General features: G+C 40.2%; 1 protein-coding gene across 32 annotated transcripts in view; it reads right to left on the bottom strand.

Annotated features, from left to right (window-relative positions):
- The window catches only part of adgrl2a (adhesion G protein-coupled receptor L2a), a 99,800-nt gene that overhangs the window by 48,447 nt on the left and 31,322 nt on the right, over window positions 1-20,031 (bottom strand). For all 32 annotated transcript variants that reach the window (XR_004698244.2, XR_004698243.2, XM_035176070.2 and 29 more), the window contains exon 3: window positions 9,865-10,078. Coding sequence is in view for 30 of the 32 variants with exons in the window: in XM_035176070.2 (XP_035031961.1) it covers window positions 9,865-10,078 (214 nt within the window). In the remaining 2 variants the exon portion in view is untranslated. The remainder of the gene's footprint in view (window positions 1-9,864; window positions 10,079-20,031) is intronic.

Raw genomic sequence — 20,031 nt, 5'->3', positions numbered from 1 at the left:
TTCTTCCAATCAGCATGTGTGCTTTTAAAGATAGTTGCTACATTTTTACCTCAAAAGCATTTGACAAGGAACAGTTACACTAAGAAAGAAAAGGGATTTTCTTTTTCTTCATGTTAAAATGCTGTTTTGTAGCACACAGCCATAATAACACAATTATCTGTGTGTGTGTGCATCTGTGTTTAGCAAAGGTCTCAAAGGGGCATTTCGCTTTATTAATGACCTTCACACGTGATAACAGATGAGAATATCAGCATATTGTATTTGTTTTTATGGAAATTAATGACTGTTTTAGAATTAAAACATGCACCTCACGCTGAGCCCATAATGCGCTGCTTGTTTTTTGTGGGTAATATTTCATGACTCTGCAGTACTTTCCATATATTATATGGTCACTTTGATGATTCCGTCCCGTTTCCTCATGCATAAGCATATAACGCAGGAGCAATATAAATTACAGTGCTTTATCTAACAGATTCCAATGGGAGCAGGAAATGAATGCCTGGTTTATATTCGGCATATGAAACAGAATGATATCAAAAATAAAATTCATGGCACTAATGAGACATAGACCTGCCATCGTTTCTCAGTCAAATCTATTAAACAACAGGACGCAAGCACTGGGAGGAAAAAAAACCTCATATTTCTTTTGAAACAATGTTGACATAAGTGTTGATAGCTCTTGCTGATATATTGCCCTAATTTTAGAGCTGTGGAGCAGGGGCGCCATGATCTATGGGATTGCATGACTCTTATTCCGTCTCATCTGTGAAACCTCGGGCATCTCCTGAGACCAATTGAAAAAGCCCTAATGACTCTATGTATAGACCTAGCCCGTAGATTGAGGGAGCGTGGGTAATTGAAATTCCTTGCATAAAAAGTTCAGCATTCGGGCCTGCCAGGGCACAGGTCTCAAAGTGCACACTAATTAAATACATGTAAAATATGATATCTCTGACTATCTTTTGATAGTCTGAGGCTATATAGTAATTAATCATGCACATAATGAATATTAAGTCAAAGGAAGCTTTTCTGCACTTTTCTCCAGAGTGAAACATTCCATTTCTTTAAATACCTTGGCCGCTCAACAATTTCACTCAAGCTAAAGTGGAAAGAGGAGCCGACTAATATAATTTATCCTGTGGTGCAAGAGAAAAAATTATGAGCCGGTTGGAAAAACGGACTCAATACGAAGTACGATAAGCCAAAATTTGTTGGGAATAATTATATTTGTGGCAGGGACATTATGTAATTATTTGGTGTCCTCATATAAAGAAAAACATGATGCCATCTGTGGAAATTAACACATATTTCTATTAATTCAATTAAAGTAATTGGTGCAACTGTAGCGAACACATTTGTGACACGTTTTCTTCTAGGAATGTCTAGTTTGAAAATTAAAAGGGTTTTTGGTGTTTTTAACTCTAGACAAATAGGACTAAATGTTAAAAATCCACATTGACGAAAGTAAAGAAGCTTTTCATTATCATTACATCCATAATTTTCAATATCTTTTAACAATTTACACAATAATATTTACATACAAAAAAACATCCCCTGGCTTCAAGAATAGTTCTAAAATATTTTCTTTCTTGAACTAAAACCAAGCGCAGGATGGAGCTATAATGTTCTGCTTTGATTGCTTCCATTTCCCTGATCGGCCTGTTAATCACACTGAAGTATTCCAGCCGTAATCCCATCACATCTCTGACCATATGGAAGAGGCAGACATCAGTACAATTAAAGTGTCATAGAAAATGCTGCGTGCAATGGTGCAAATCTCGTTTCAGAAGGAGCACTCCCCGCTGACAGGGGTAAGGTGCGATAAGATGCCAACAAGGTGCAGCTGATAGCGTCCCTGATTTCATGTATCCACACGCAATTTAACCTTTTCCACTGCAATCACAAAGCATGTCAGAGGAATAATTGGACAAAAAGATAACGTGCTAAGTGTCAAAAAAAAAATTGCCATGAGAAGAGGAAGTAATAGAAAATGTATTTTCCACTATAAGAAACTGAGTAAAAGGTTTCTCTTAAACGTCTGCTTCAACCATAAATCACTGTAATTCAAAACTGCTTTTCTATGATCCATTTTTTGGAAAAGATAAAATGTGATTCAAATGAATGATGTTGTGTGCAGTAGATCAGTGCAGGTTTGTTACACAGCCTTTATTTTTATAGATAATCACGTTAATTCTGTTGATTTGTTTATGGGAAAAAAAACATTGGCTAATTTTAAACATGTAATGCTTCAATTGTGTAAAATCTTGAAAATCCGGTTAACAATTTGGTTTTGGTCGACCACCTCCCACACATCAAATTAAACCGGTGCAGAAAGTCACGGAGGTCTTTCGCAAACACTTAAAGCTGCTAATGTGGCATGTGCTGCTCATGTGACATAACTGGTTAAACTAAGGAGTAAGACCTAAATCCCAAATCCTAGACAGATTTACCCCCACCGCTCAACTTTCTACCCCTAAAGACTCCACAGAGTTCAGGAACCCTAAGCAGCCACTTGGAATTCACAATAAAAAAAATTATAGGCGGAGCAACAAAAACAATGGCTGTGTAACAGGAGGAGAAAGACGACGTGAGTGAGGGGAGCACATTACAGAGAAAGGCACAATCTACTTCCTGGTGCTCCCAGTTTGAATTTCAATCAAATTAGCATCTCTTAAACTCAAAGTGACCCGTCTAGCTCCATTTCATCTGAAATGCTGATGAGGTTCACGGCACAATTATCAAGGCAGACATCTCTCTCAAGAGGCGAGCCTGTTGATAGCAGACAGACCATTGAAAAATTAAATCATTTCCAGGGCCAGAGCATGGCACCAAAAAAAAAAAAAAAGCACAATCTGTTGCACACAGGACACAAAACACAGATGCACCGCAGACACGTTAGATGTTTGAGCACCCATAACGGTCTATTTAGAGAATTTTCTAAGAGGGTGGCCCAATAATGTTTCAGGAAATAGGTCATTAGAAAATTAACCATTAGTATCCTGCTTTCAACTTGGGGTATGACCCAATATCCGGGGTAAGGCATCCCAGAAACTTGTAATTACTGTCATATGCCTGTGTTTATGCTATATTTACTGAAGCTGCCAATGGTGCTTGAAGGGGGGATTCCAGGCTCTTAGAGAGTCAGGAGGGAGGCTGTCTGACTCACATCCGCCCATCAACTATTGATTTTTAAACCAGCAAAGGTATATCGTCGTGCCACTGAATTAAGTCGGTGGAAATGCTCTGGTGACATTCTGCAGGTCGAAATGTGACATTTATAAGACAGAAGAATGAAATGGAAGCTCACCAGAGTATAAAGCAAAAGCTAAAGACAACAATGAAAATAACCTAAACTGGCCAACTACCAGTCAAGATCTGAAACTGAGAAGTTTTATATTTGTTATTGGTTAGTTAATTGTAATAAGTTAATTCATTCATATTACTTTACAGAGATCTGTTCCACTTAATTTTATAATAAAAAAACTACATTAAATTTACTTTCTATTAATGTTCATTCTCATTGAATCATCAATTGATTTATTTTCAAAGAAACAATCAGCTTTAATTTTTTATGTTTAGGTCTAATGCAGCCAAATTAAAAAGTTGCCAAAACAAGATATTTTCTTGCATTGGAGCAACACGCATTGACCAGTATCGCCTTAAATCAATATTAGCTATTGACTGTAAACCCACTATATTCTAATAGATCCAGAAGTGTTAAAGGGGTAGCCTCCACAAAAAGAAAATATATGGTGTAATTTCAGGCTGTTACTGTAAGAGTAATGGCAAATGTATCAAAATCAATTTCTCCACATTCTAATGAGCAAGAAAAGTTTTTATTTACATTATTTTTTCCATTAGTGTTATTTGTTGGCATTAGCAGTATTTTTTGCTTGATGAGAGCCACTGACGACCGTTCAGACACTTTTTCTTTTTTTAATTTAGCACATCATCACTGATATGGTCTTTGAGTAGAGAGCAGTTTCATGGCTCATGAACTTGTGTACACCCCTCAGAAACGCCCGGGCTGAATCTGGATCTTTATGAAATCTTAATCTGCTGTGCTTTAAATAACGCACTAGCACTGTATGTACAGAGAGGAAGAACAAGGCAGCGCGCTGTCAGGCGGCAACAATGGAGCTCCTCGGAGAGCCCTGCAAGCGGCCTTGTCACTGATATAAATAGTGGAAGAGGCATCATTTAGTCTGCAGAGCTGCTGCACACTTTATTGACTAGAATTTGGTAAATACAGTCGATTACAAGCTAATGCCTGGTCATTTGAACATCAAAAGTCAGCTGTTACCTCACCAATTCATTATAATTACCAATATTTGTCAGAGTCAAGCTGTTCAGATAACTGGAAATTTCTAAATACCCAACGGTGTGCTGTAATGATCCTTCGTGATACTTCATATATTTAATTAATGATTAATAATAAAAATGAGCTCAGTCTGGCTCATAGTTGTCCCGTCATCCCCCTGATGTATTTCACGTCCTCAATTAGAGACCCATCTGCATTGATCACTCATGGAAATGATACACGCCCTTTGGAAAGAACCAACGTTACACAAGCATGGCAGGACTCAGCCATGTTCGGTTACACCAATCAATGACCTTGTTATCGAATACTTCCAATGGAGCTCATTAGTCAAAGGGGTGATCAATAAATGTGAGCTGCTTATTCACATTCTATATCTTAATATGTGAGACTTATTAGTCAAGATGTGTCACTGTCATCTTTGCTGCTGCTCAAACCTGCTGTGATAAGGACGAGTGGTCACATTTAAATCAATAACAACGAAGAACCAGATGGTTAATGCATGTAGTAAATTAATTTAAAAAAAGAAATATTTAAATGTATTTAAATCACAGTTTTAATCAGGTGGATATTATCGGTGGTAGGAATACATTGTGTCTGCAATTATCATTATCATCAGTGCAGATGAGGAAATGTAATGATTAAAAACTAAAAATCCTGAAGAAGAATCACATAAAAAATCATCTCGCTGACTATTATTACCAATGAATTAATTATTTCAAACTGTACTGCCATGCAGTTTCACATCTGCTGGGGAGGTGTCCACATGAAAAATTCCTGTACAGATTATCACCCACTTGAGTCGACTAATTGCTTGCAGCTGAATGTTCTAATTGAGCCACAACAGTCCTAGGGCTATTTTCATAAAATCATTGTGCTCATGAATATAATATGCCAGCCAGATATAAAAACAACTTGAAGTGCCAACAGGATCTATCAAACTCAGCGAAGCCTCAATCCAATTCTCCACACTTCAGGAACACATCAATTTCGGATGTTTAAAAGTGAACACAGTTTTCCACACAAGTGCTAATGTGATTTTACGCACACACTGAAATTAATAGGGCAGGGTTATTATGGCAACAAATATTTTTGGCACCTCGCTCCTTTATTTATGGGAGAGTGTACAGTAGGAAATACTTAACTTTTTCTCCCCCCATATACGGTGAGTATATGGTGTAGCAGTGACGGACTCAGACCTTGTAACGGTGAAACAAACACTGCATCCAAAATAGGCAAAGAATTCACTAGATTTCTTGGCTGAGGATATAAATGTTTGGCAGCAGCGCTTTTGTTTCATCACATTTGCTTCATATTTTAGTCTATTAATGTAAATGAATGGCACGAGGAGAAGAAAAAAAAAATCACTCCTCATCGCATATGCAATCTGGGGCATTTGTCAACTGACCTCAAATCTGTTTTATATTTCAGCTCTAAATACACAAACAGTCATTCTGTAATATCAATAATATGAGCAAAATATTAGTAGTATCAACTACATAGGGATTTATGTAACTTTGCATCTTCAAATATGTTGTTAATTTTTGCCCTCAGTACAGCACATTTCTCTGCCAAGGACCAACAGTTGCATTAAATTCAATGAAGCCGCACCAAATTGCAAAAACTTAAAGATTTCAGTCCCCTTAAAGGTTCAGTGTGTAGAATATAGTGACATCTGGTGGTGAAGTTGCATGTTGCAGCTGAATACCCCTCATCCACCCTCCCCTTCCAAACATTAAAGAGAACCTGTGGCAGCCTTCAGTTGTCATAAAAACTCAAAAGGTGTTTTTCTAGTTTGGACGACTGTAAAAAACATGGCGGCCTCCGTAGAGAGGACCCGCTTCAAAAGTAAATATAAAGTATTTACATATAAAAGGGCCCATTCTAGGGTAAAGAAAACAACAATTCATACAATGTAGATGAAACACTCGTGAAAACATCACTAGGATTATTGTAAATTCAATTTCTGCCAATAGATCCCTTTCACCTAAATCGTACGCACTCAACCTTTAACATGACAGATTTTTTCAAATCCATGTGTTGTTCCCTGGGAAATTTGTGAAAATGTTAAAAAACCTGCCTTATTTCGCAATATTAAAGAAAGTGAGATAAAATTTTGGATCTGCACCAAAATTGCATGGGTTCTTCCCTGACCCACAGTTCCTTCCACCAAGTTTCATGGTAATCTGTATTGCAGTTTTTGTGTAACGCTGCTAACTAACGGACAATCAAACAAACGCCGATGAAAACATAACCTCCTTGGCGAAGCTGATAAACTCACACACTTTCCATGGCGAAATATCTCACAGGAATTTGCACAAAAAAAATCAATGTATTTGCCCGTTATGTAAATATGTGTCTGTCAGTATTTTGTGTCTGCAGATCTCCTTTAGATTCCTTCCTGTGGTATCAGATGTAAACTCTTATGGGGTTCTTCTTTGTGTGATTTCTTTTTAACCCGCGCACCTGAGAGAGACCTTTTGTACCAAAGTGCTTTTTCTTCGAACGCACACATTTCCCTCTCTGCTCCCAGTACAATAGTTCAGCAGAAACATTGAAATTCTAAAAACACATATAAAATAACATCTGAACTCCGGGCCTCTGGCACACTTAGGATATGCACATGAGGAATGAACCCGACTCCTCTGCTGGAGAGCTTTTGGACGAGACTGTTTGGGGGTTTTTGTTCTCGTCTGCCGGCTCCTGCTGGATATTTGTGTTTTTGTGCTTCAGTGGGCTGTTTTTAATATGAAGATACGAGCAAGGCTGAGGGCAGCGTAATACACAGGGTCACAAGCAGGGAGCAGGCAGGCTGTAGCCTTTCAAGACAGACAATGTGAGTCAGCTATCTGACTTCATCAAACACGGCTTGACAATAAAACCCCTGAATACAAGGGCTTGACTGTTTTATTTCATTATTTTTTATTTCCCATGGCGACTCACCAGAGTTGCTGACGCTCTCATACCATCCAATATCTCTCTCTGTGGCACTCATATGTCATTCCATCCCGCACGCTTTGGCTCAGATGGCATACCTTTGTGACAACTGGTCTCATGTATAGGGTCTCATGTATGCAGCGCTGCCAGTGGAACCCCGCCGTGGTGCATGTGTGTGTGCGTGCAGAAACATGTACCTCGGTTGGTTTGTTTTCCACACTAAATCATCCTTCCTTTCACATGACTGATGGCTACAGAGACAGAGGCTTTAAAAATGTGGGGCATCTCTGTGACCGGTGATCAATCAATGGGATCTTAGGAGATATGGAGCATCTCTAAATTGGTCCTGCCAAGTACCAGCGCTTAATCTGACCAACAGGATGTACCAGAGGGGCCGATGGAGGGGAGCAGTATGCTGATGTTAAGGAAATATCAGTGATCGACGAGGTATTTCAATTATTTAACTGAGCATTACCACACTATAAACATTACTCATAAAAGGTCCTGCGATCAGTATTTTACTACAGTAACGTACAGAAGTATTGGCAACAAAATGTACTTAAAGTACAAGTGAAACCTGGAGAATTGTCCCTGTCAGGATTACTATTACTACACCCTATTTTTTAACAATTATATATAAAGTATTGGTTGGTTTAATCCATAGCGGTGCATTCAATTTAGAAACTGATTATGTGACCATGTTTTCTATACACGAGGTTGATATATAAATAACTAATAATTATAGCTGTTAAATACATAGTGCAGCAAAAAGCACAATATTTCTCACTGGATTGTGGTCGAGTAAAAGCAAATAAGCAGCAGTGGAACTACTCACTATAAATACTTAAAAACTGCACTTATCTATATTACTTGAGAAGATGTACTTAGTTATTTTTCATCACAAGGAAATCCTCCAAATAAGCACATTTTGCAGTCAGCTGTCAGATGTTGGTGATTAATCTATCTGTAATATTTAATTTAATTAAAATTTATTTTTTAAATATTCTGCATTAACAAGACAATGCCTAAAACACTGTATATTACTTAGTGTGACTGAAGTACACAGAACCAATGACTCGTTGTTCGGTGATCCATCATCACCACAATATAATCAGAGGGTAAGGTTGGGATGTTGCCAAACAGCCATCAGTTGTTGTTTTTTTGGTGAAATAAGGTGAATGATTCTACCTTTCTTTTATTTATTTTTTACATTTTATTATTTGACTGGATTCAAATCATATTTAATTCATAACACCAAAATTAACCTAACATTATTTTATTTGCTATTTAATTTTTTAATACATTTTTTGTAATTGCTTTTTCCTCTCACACACACACACACACACACACACACACACACACACACACACACACACACACACACACACACACACACACACACACACACACACACACACACACACACACACACACACACACACACACACACACACACGTTTGTACTTCTATCTTAGTGAGGACACTAATTGGCATATTGCATTCCCTAGCCCCTTACCCTTACCATAACCATCCAAACTAAATGCCTAACCCTAACCTAAACTAATTATAACCCTAAAACCAAGTCTCCCCAAACAGTCCATTAAAGGGGGGGTCACAAAGTGAGTACCGGCCAAAATGTCCTCACTTTCCCCAAAATGTCCTCACTCCGTAGGTTGAGGACTAGGCTCTAACTAGTCCTCACAAAGATAGCTGTACAAGAGCGCACACACACACACACACACACACACACACACACACACACACACACACACACACACACACACACACACACACACACACACACACACACACACACACACACACACACACACACACACACACACAAAATGGATTTCACTAAAAGCAAGTTGCTCAGCTACACTAATAAGGCGAAACAAAGCTAAGTGTAATAGACTAATGTTAGCATACTTAATCTAGATTGCACATTTGCAAGGTAATGTATTTAACAGAGTAAATTACAATAGACAGAAGAATTACCTCACAGCAGCCAGATTAGATCAGTGCAGTTTCACAGTCTGTTCAGCCTGTTGTGTGTTTGTTGTGTTCATGTGAATCTGGTGTCCATTGTGAGTGCGTCAGTGTACATCACTGTGGATGTTTGTAATCTGCTCTGTTCTGTTTATCAGCTCAGCTTCACTCCTCAAATTATGATGGAGTTTCTGATTCTCTTTAGTTCAGGTTCAGCTCGCTCAGTGCTAACGCTCATGTCTTGCAGGTTACTGATGCCGACAGGCTGCTGTTGACTTTCTCTTTTGTCCCTCCACACCCTCTACATTCAGATAATCAGATTTGCTATTTCCGATAACAGTAAATCAGTCCTACATCTGCCCTGTTATTCTCCTCGGTGGAGGATTTTACTCCAAAGGCGAGGGATGCACAAGATGATTTTAAACATGGGAAAACAGATGCCAACAGGGGCAACCAGACAAAATTAAATGCTTGACTGTGTTCCAGATCTGGTTGCTCAGGGCAACTATGCAACTGTTGCTGTTGAGCCCTATCAAGTATTTTCTAAGGGTCCTGTAAGTCTGGCCTCATTTCTGGGAAAACATTTTTGACACTGTTCCGTGACGTTTGCGTTTTTTTACCTTTGCGACATAATCTTGTAGGCATCTGGAAGATAGCAGTTGACGTTCTCCATCTGGAAAGGGTCGGCGTCGCAGATCTTGTCGTCTGTCCGGCCGTAGTTGGCACTTTCGATCATTATGACGTCACTTCCCGGACACCGCAGATCGATGGGGTAACCCTCACAAGACAGCTCTCTCCGCACTAGGCCGAATGGCAGGGCGGCTCGACTGAACCCTGAGGGAGAAGGTGAGAGAGAGAGGGAGAAAGAGCTCTATCAGTGAAAATCGAAGAGGGCTGGATAGTTCGGCTGACGCAGGGGAAGATGGTAAGAGGCGGAGGACACTGGATATCTGAGTTGGACGTGCTGAATGTACACAAGAGTGGCAGTTTTGTGCATGTTTGTTCTTTCTTATTTTAAATTAAGTGGCTGTAACTGTTCAGCAAAATAAATCACACTTGATATGTGGATAGTGAATCCTGCTTGGCATACATCAGAATAATAAGTTCAGATGTCAATAGCGAGCTAATGGTGTTAGTATGTACGGTGAGCGCACTGATACAACATCAATAACCAAATGTGACAGCAGCTGATGTGATAGTAAAATAGAACTCCTTTAAGAATTCATTTTTTCATGCTTCTTTGTTTTCAAACGCTCAGCTACCTTTTTTTTCTTTCTTCTGCGTTACTAAATGTCCCTTGATTCATTTCAATGTGGGGACACGCTGTCACCACAGAGTCACTAGTCACTGGAGACTTGTGGTTCACTTGTTCATTTTTCTACCCAAAACGAAAAAGTACAAAAAGCATCCGTACAACATGAGTGCAATTTAATCCACATCGCAGTGCTGACAATCGAACCACGGCCATTGGGAGGCTGGAAAAAGGGAAAAACAGTGTGTTTGCGTGTGTGTGTGTGTGTGTGTGTCAGGTCAGAGAGGGTGAGGGGGGGTAGGAAAAATAGAAAAGAAATCAATATTGTGGCTCTGTGCTCTGCAACAATGCCAAAAGCCATATTTAAACTGCTAGTGAACTACATACAAACACATAAAGCCACATACACAACTACACCAAACCCAGTACGAGATATTTTTGGACAGAGCCTTTTTATTTCTTTTTTTACGGCTATGTCATGTCAAGTATGAGAAGAGAGTGGAATAAAGCTTAAAAAACATTTTTAGCAGCTGCCCGTCTGTGGACCTACATTTCCCCTGCATTTCTGCCGTGACTCAATCACCTCCTGTGCCTTTAAATAACAGTGTTGTTTCCTGCTACTTGCTTGATGGCTATGTTGTTAGTGTTTCCAAGCTTCTATTTCCCTAAAGAGGTTTAGTTCACAGTCTCTGGAGAAAGGGGGTAAAAAAAGGTGCAGTAACAACTTCTCAGTCTGGCCAATACAGTTGTTTACAATACTATTACATAGCACTTGTTTATTTTTAATGAGTCATCCTGCAAGATGATTACTTAAAGCCAGCGACTTCAGCTCTGCCAAATTGACCGGGAATGGCCGAGTTCATTTTACCCCATCGGATGCCTCATCGGTTAACTACCAATATCATTATCTCTGTCTGATTAAATGCTATGCTACACAACAGGGGATTCGCATTCTGTGTGGTATTTTACAAGATAGTAAAGGAAGATAAATGTCAGTTTTCCTTCCCTGATCTTCCACTCGAGCACCAATCAGGTTAAAGTCTTACATCTAAGGTGCTCAGTGCAGAGCTCAGGCTAAACAAAGGATATAACTGTACGGTGGAGGGAAGCTGTCCTGGACTCTTTACCCTCTATAAAGCTGCTTTCAGACAGGCACTGAACCCTGGGCATTCTCCTGAAACCTAACAGAGAGGCTGGATGTGAGAACGCAAATGTCCGAGTGAGTTGCTCCGAACATTTTTTCTGGTACTTTTGTGAGTTTTTGTGAATGATGGATGCAAAACTGAAAAAAACTAAAGTAATACAAATATCTCAGGATAAAAAGGAGGTGTTGTATACGTAGAAGATTTCATCTTGGAAAAACGATGAGATTTGAGTTTTTGGGGACAAGGGGCCAACGCCATTGTGCTGTATACACAAATATGTGATTTCCACAGCTCATCTCCTCGCCTGAATGTTTTGGACATTTTCCTGATATTGCGAACGACTCAGATGATCTCCTGCTGCTGTCTTCATATGTGAGAGGCAAACTGGAAAATGTCCGCACCCAATTTTACAAAAAAATTCCCTAGTTTGTGTTTGAAAACGGCTCAAAACCTCATTTGTTTTGGGAGCATACAAACATAAAGGCAGGATCTTTTTTCACTCTACCTTCTATTTTTGACATCAAACTTTCTCATGTGACTGCTAGTCATGAAAAAGTAAAAGGCTTTCAAATATGATAGGTTTCAGCCATATTTCTCTTTTTTTTATCCAGCCCCTTTTCTCTCTGGAGTCAAAGACTAACGCTCAGTGACAAACAATTTATCAGAGCCGATGGCTTGAGAGAAAAAGCCCAGGTGTGAAAAAAGAGAGAAGAAACGGTGTGTCGGAACAAGACTTGACGGCCCGGTCTGAGATCGTGCCAAGCTGTGTGAGAACCAGCTGATGGAAAGCATCAGTTAAATGCCACATTATATAACCTATGATGGAGACACGTCTGTTCTCACCAGTTGTCTGATCAAAAGGGGGAAAAACTGTCCGCATATGGTGCAGATGAGATTTTAAAAGCTTTTTAAAACGGACAAGCTGAAGAATTGGACAGGCTTGTAGCATTATATAAGTAAATGAACTGAACTCTGGTTTGTGTAGCTATAGAGGTCACATAGACTTTACATGGATCAATTGGGCAGCAGTTACGTATGGCTTGCTTGGTAAGACACATTATCTTGCACTGGCCCACTTCATGGCTGGAAGTGCCCGGGTTCTTTGGCCATATGCAAGACGTCTGAGTTTAATCTTCGAGTCCGCAGCCAAAACCCGCTGACGCTCCGTGCGCCTGGAACGCTGCTAAAACACTTAAATACTCTTCAGAGCCTTTACAATCTCTGCTTCTGGTTTTGTGTTGTAGAATTGATGCAGTCTCTGCTTAAGTAGGAAAACAGAGGCCGGCGGTATGAGGAGATAAATGCGTGCTTGAGAATACTGTTTGACTCTTACTTTCACTCTCTTACTGAAATACACTAGCAACATTTCAGCCGCGCTGATGACAGGCCCTGTAATAATGGTTCATTTTTGTGTTCAAATCTCTGGAAATCAAACAAAATTGCTCTCGTCTAAGTGCATTTTATTGGCCAGCTGGGTTTGTGCATCATGGACCAAAAGCACAGCTGTAAACAACCTCCAAAAGCTTCTCTCTATTGATTAGACCTGAGGCTAAACTACTTTCTCTCCCTGGTGTCAGATGGTACTTTTGGTATATGGGGAGATGAGCGACACAGATAAATCAATGGGGACACCCAGTAGTGCAGCAAACTAAATCCGGCACCATAAATGAGATTCATTGTCTTTTATTTCAACATCTATTATAAAGTAATACATTTTCTGATGTTTATATGTAATGTTTATTTTAATTTTGTGAATGTGGTTCAGTTTATCTTATTTGATATCCTTTTCAGAATCAAAGTCTTTAGAAAATGTTTCCTCTTGAAACAACAAAATCAAACTAGGATCAGTTTGAGTAACTTCAACAGCAATGTTCATGTATAGAAATATCAGTTGGTTAAAACAGGGATCACAACTACTGCTGGACACGGTGGAGAAATACAGTCAGAGCTGGGCCCTGACAGTAAATTGCAGTAAACTGATACCATGATTTTTTTTTTTAAATCGCCCCAGATGTCGGGAACACAAATACCAGTTCACCATTACTAATCAAATCATTGAGCACAGTATGAGTTATACCTGCCTCGGTATAACCATGACAGCAACAGGAAGTTTCAACATGGCAGTGAATGAGCTAAAGGGCTAGAATTACTGTCTCTCCGACGACCAGTCCAGTTGTAATTTACATCCACGTCTGTCCAAACCCATATAATATGTAATGACGACTTTGAATGAATTTAATAGGATTTATTACGTGTATTTATTGATTTACGATACAAAGACGAATACAAAATTGTATTCGACTTGACTTCGTTAAGCTGTGTCTTTCTGCTGTATGTCTACTGTGTTAGTGTCAAAACTACTTCTATGAGTTCACATTCTTGGCCAATTAAAGCTGATTCTGATACAACACAATGTTGTAGTCATGACAGAGGACGATACTTTACATATGGCTGCTGCCACAAAGAACCGACACATTCTGAAACATGGCTGCTTCACACACACACACACACATCTCCAACCTGGCAGCACAGAACATCTTTATAATCACCACAGTTTCATGGTGGACACCCAAGTTCAGTGTCACCAATTCTAACCACATGTGAAATATGGTCCCACTCTCTTCTTGTTTCACTGAGTTATGGTGTTGAATGATGGTCATAAAAGTGTGTTTGCAGAACATTATGATGTCATCGTGAAGCTGACCTTTGTCCTTTTAAATATCAAATGTCATCTCTTTGTCAATTTATCCTATATGACATTTGTGTGAACTTTTGTCATGATTAGTGTATAGATTCTTGTGTTATGGCCACACATCATTGAATTTAAGCAAGGGTTTTAATGGAATTCCCTCAAGGCACTTGTGGATATAATATGTTGACAAGACTGGAATGGACGTGAGGTCAAAGTGAACTTGACCTATGAACTTTTATCAACAAAATTGAATCAGTATATTTTTACAGGTGAAAGTCTCTACGATATTTAAAGGAATTGCCTCGGGGGGTTCCAGAGATATCGCGATTGGAGAATTGGACGTATGAAAACACAAACATACAGACGAACAGACAACCCATAAACCAAACGCCTCCGGCCGTGAGGCATAACGATAGACATTGGTACAATGACTGGTTTAAGTTCTTTTACATTGAATAATGGAGGGTTTAATTCAGGCAAAGGTTTTCTCTGTTTCCATATGCTATTATTATTATTCTCGTCATATGAAGGCACCAAAACACTATTGATCGTGCTCTGGCATGATAATGCACTGCAATTATAAACGGAATATGCTAAAGTGTCACGTAAATTTTATTATTCAAATTAGCCATAAAAACAATCATTTCTTTTCTCTTGGGGTCATTGTTGTAATTATTCAGGGAGTGTATGATACAAAAAATACTTATTCTCTATATGGTGACAGTAAACCATCAAAGAATATCAAAATGTAGTGTGTGTTAACATATCGAGTTCCCTTAACTCCCTTTACTTTGAAGCTTTCTGTGAGACAAGTCTTATGAAATCACCTTGAATGAACTCAACCATTTATTGCAGCAGCTGAAAGTAAATGCTATTGTGTGTCTGAGGCCTTTTTCACTTTTCTGTGCTTTTTATGATTGGCAAGAGGCTGCTGAGCTAACAAAACGGTGCCAGACACGGGGCACACCACTGGTGCATATAGGTGCGAAAATAGAGTCACGTAACTGGATTTGTAGTCGAGTTCGTTTTAGGATCTTACACAGACACTGTGCACACTGAAAGGGGAAATTCAACGCTCCCCTCTTCATGGGTAGCACACACTTCAGAGTCCTCCTCAAAAAACGAGATGTTATTTTCTCAGCTTTGATGTACTTTCACTGTGATAGAACATCCGAACCTATACAAGGGCTGACAAGGGAGATGACTATCAATCAAATACCTAAAAAGAGGATTTTTATATTCTGAGCACTAATTAAACGGCAGGAAAGGATCAAGGCTCATAGAATTACTGCCTTGCTGTTGTGCGCCCCCGCCAACCAGTCAAGTTGCGGTTTACACTCATGTCTGTCCAAACTCATACTATAATATAATATAATCAAATTGATTTGACTCGACTTAGTTAAGCCACGCTCATCCTGTTCTGCTGTATGTCGCTGTGTGAGTTCATTGAGCGAAACAAACTGTCAAACTACTTGAATGTGCTCATATTCTAAATTCCAATTCTGATACTAAACAATGTTGTAGTCAAGACGGAGAGACTATGGTTCAAATTGGAATTCTGCTACAAAGACTGATAAACATGATTGTTTCACACACATTTCCACCCAAGCTACCCGAGACGCAAATTCAATACTTCACCAAATGTGCACACCGAAACTCAATTGATCCTTGAGCTCAAGTGAACATGTGTGGAAATAGAAGAAATTCCCTTTTATGTTACTGTAATATTACGTTCACGGGATTGGGATGACATTTGGTGGCCGAGACTTACAAGCTGAAATAAACCCCCGCCCTATCTAACACCCATTGCAAAGCAGCGCGGTCAGATATTGTTAGCAAATTTCTTATTTGAGGCTGTGGTGATTCTGCTTGATCTGAAGTCACGTTATCAAGATAACACTATTTGCACCTGCATTCGTGGGCATCGAGCTGCTCGTACCTGAACGAGAAAGTGTTTCCTCTGCAGAGAAGCGTTCAGTGTTGCTCCCTTCAGCAAATACAGTCTTGTAAGAGCTATCTACCAAGAGGCAAGCACACCTGGCTTCTAAAGGGAATAATTTATTACATCTTACATGCAAAACACACCCATGATTAAGTACGAGACTGAGCACGACCTTTTTGAACCATGTGCCTGGCGCAGCAATATATATTTTTCTGCAGTTAAACCAGTAAAAAGTGGATGTGCACACGCCGTAGATGCACTTGCATCTTGCGCTTCAGCTCATGCGTTTAGATTGTTAAAATAGAGTTATTTTGCCGCTGGCCATATCTGTCGCTGGCTTGGAGGCAGAATAAAATATGTGAAAAATCTCAATCCTGTGACCATGGCAACATGGTGGAGCAGAGACATTACTGGCCAGATCCTTATCATGGCCTTGTTGACACTCTACCTAATCAACCATTCTGGTCACCCACCCACCACTAGAAAAGCATTTCAATTCCTCTTCATCAGCTATGTGGCAAGCACTGAACTGAGCAGTGATCAGTGCCATTATACGAAGGCAAACCACTCAGTCGGGGATCTACTCTTTCTTTTACACAGGCTGAAATTAGACTCTAAGCCTTAAAAATACTGTATATTTCACAACCAACCAGCGTAAATTAAAGTTTAAGTAGTTTTGTGTTTTGCCAGCGGAGAAAACAGCTGTTTGCATTTTAAAATACATGATCCCTAAACCTTTTGACACGGGCTTATTGTACACGTTGTTCTCACCTGCTAGTAATTGATTTTGATGGGCGCACAGGACCTCTATTTCCATGGGTAATAGCACTTTATTACACCAATGAGGAACCTCTATTTAAAGCTTCCCAGGCTGGCGTTTACTACCATGTGTAACCTCTGTGATGATTCCGCAGCTGAAGAATGGTGAGAAACTCCCGTGTGTAAAAGCGACCCATTACATACCGTCTCCTTGGTGCTGTAACGTTTTAATTCTTTTTTTTTTTCTCCGCAGATGAGCCAAATCAATCGGAAAGTGACCATCTGGTAGGATATGACTATCAGTGAAGCAGAGGCAATAAAACAAAATGTCTTCCTATTTCACAGCAACGAGGAGTCATTAGGATCTTCATCAGCCATTTAGGGACAGTGTACCATGTAGTCCCATGAAGCTACACATTACCATGATCAATCACCGAGACGTGACATGAAGGACACGTGAAGTATACACGGCTGAACGTATGCAGCTTCTGAAAGAGCCATACGTCTAATGAGGGCACCAAAACATGAGTCTCCGTCAGTAAAGATAAATTATTTCCCTGTTGCTGAGTGTTGATTATGCAACATAAATGACGGCGGAACTATTTTCGCTTTTCATCAGGGCTATCTTCCATCCAGTAAATGGCTTTTCATATTAAAATGACCCTTTGTACCTGGAGTTCCACATGCTTCTGGAGTTAGTCAAGGGGCAGAGCAGAGGCCGATCAAAAGGCCCATTCAGCCACTCACGCTGCCATCATTGTGGCCGGAGCACAAAAGAGCTCTCCAGATTATTTTGATGTGAAACCAGATAATTTTTTCTGTCGAGAGCCAATGAGGAGTGTGACGGGGACGCTCCTGACGCTTGTCGTCCGCCGTTAACGCGGCCCTTTGATTCTCCTCGCCGTTCTGATGGGAGCCAAACAGCTGCTTGTAAATGAGCTAGCATCTCCACTCGCCGCTCGCCATTATTCGGCACTCCTGAGCCGACAAGGTCGCTTGCTGGGGGGATTTGGGGTTAAAGAAAAGTGTGGCCTATGGCATTAGCCTGGAGACACAGGACACGCAGCTTGAGTCCTCCAGGTTCTGCCACACATACCCCCCCACCCCCACATCCCCACCCCTGCGTCCCCCTGGTACAAGCAAAGGAAGTCTGTGAAGGAAAAGAAACCTTTAAGTCGAGACTCTTCCCACAGTGCTGATTCTATAATCCAGAGATATCCTTTACAACAGCGTGTATTCTTAAGAAGTCAGGTCCACACAGGGGAGGAGAAGAAAGAAAATATTGCATATATCCTGCAAACAGCAGGGTATGAGGTAGACTGCTGACTCTGTGTGGCCATTGTGGGAAAAAAAAAAAGAATTACGCTATTGGTTTGCCGGAATTTAATATTCTTCTTAATGTCTTAAACATTAACTTTAACCCAAGGCTGTGTTTCAGATTTTTTTCTTTCCTCTGCTTCGTGTGTTGAAAGCTGACGTCATTTCTTGGGCATGGCTAACAGCAAACGACAGTCACTGATGTCGAGGTTTTTTCTCCTCTGTAATTCAGCCCAGAACATCTGCAGATTATTTAACTCTGACAACTGATGCTGAAGCATTGACTTATGTGGCACCGAATAGACTGACACGTCATCCTGGCTCATATTTGTATCAGAGATGATGAGTCATTCTATGGGGGGGGGGAAATAATTGATTTTTCTGTTGTTATTTAATCCATTTGTCTGCATGATGCTCAGTGCAGGACAGAAAAAAGTCATTTGAAAGCATCCATTGTGACATAGCTTAAAAATAAGGGGGGGGAAACATTTGAATCCACTTTTCCCTGAAAGAATAAATATAAAAAATATGTGGGAAAACTGGTAAAGTCTTTGAAATACACTTGTGCAGAGAGAGGGAGACAGGAGAGGAAAAAATATTGGGAGAAGAAGAAGAGGCAAAGAGCAGCAGGGGAACAAGCATTCGAACCTCATTTGTATTCTCCACCAGGCAATTCACTCCAGTTCATTTACATCTCTGCTACCTCCATAGCAACAGCAGGGGGGCTATCAGGAGCATCTTTGATATAGGTACATGACTCTGAAAAAGATCCTGTCATTTCTTTCTGAATAGACACCGGGGAAAAAAGACTGTGGTTTTTTTTTTTCTTCCCTTGGTGGTAAGGTGGGCTTCTTTAAACAGAAATGTGCCCTGTCAGGGACTTTTCCTTTAACATTTACTCTCTTCCTCATCTCTAACCAGCACATAAGCCTGCACAGGAAATACCATCATTGCCCAGGAAAAAAGGAAATCTGATCCCATAGCTCAGGACTTGATTTTACTGTGTCCAGACAAAACACAGGCACTTGTGAAGATGGTAGCCAAGAAATGTTCACGTTTTTTTTTCCCCTGATCCGGAAGAATTCGAACAGATAGAAAGCATCAAGTGTTGCCGGCAGACAGAGCGAGAAAGTGCAGAGCACCGGTAGGAAAACACAGCCTCATCAAATTCCATGTACACTTGTATGTAAATCAACCTTTAGGCCTAATTAAGCTCTATGGGGCTCATCAAGGTCATAAATCCCCTTTTCTCATAATGCATTATTGACTTCACATCATCTGCACATGTCGGCTGACTGCACTCGCACAAGCACACAATGTCATCTCACTGTCTAATATCGGATAGCCCTGGGGCCAGGTGGTGTGTGGAGGAGAGAGAGAGAGAGAGAGAGAGAGAGAGAGAGAGAGAGAGAGAGAGGGAGTCAGACGGACAAACAGACAGACAGACAGACAGAGCGAGACGAGAGAGAGAGGAGGGGAGGGGAGTGCTTTTTAGGTCACACGACAAAAAAGCAAGGACATCTTGTGGTAATGAAATGGCTGCGATGACCATCAAACAGTAAATTTTGTCTCATGGTCCTTAACAAACGGTCACTGGTAAATTTGAGCCTTGAAGTACATTTTCTGAGATTATCGCAGATGGGTCAAGGCGTTTTTTGGCCAATTCATTATGACGATGTT

Source organism: Hippoglossus stenolepis, chromosome 14 (genome assembly GCF_022539355.2).
Source record: "Hippoglossus stenolepis isolate QCI-W04-F060 chromosome 14, HSTE1.2, whole genome shotgun sequence".
NCBI lineage: Eukaryota > Metazoa > Chordata > Actinopteri > Pleuronectiformes > Pleuronectidae > Hippoglossus > Hippoglossus stenolepis.
Note: the sequence above shows the minus strand (reverse complement) of the source record. Positions and strands in the feature narration are given on the sequence as shown.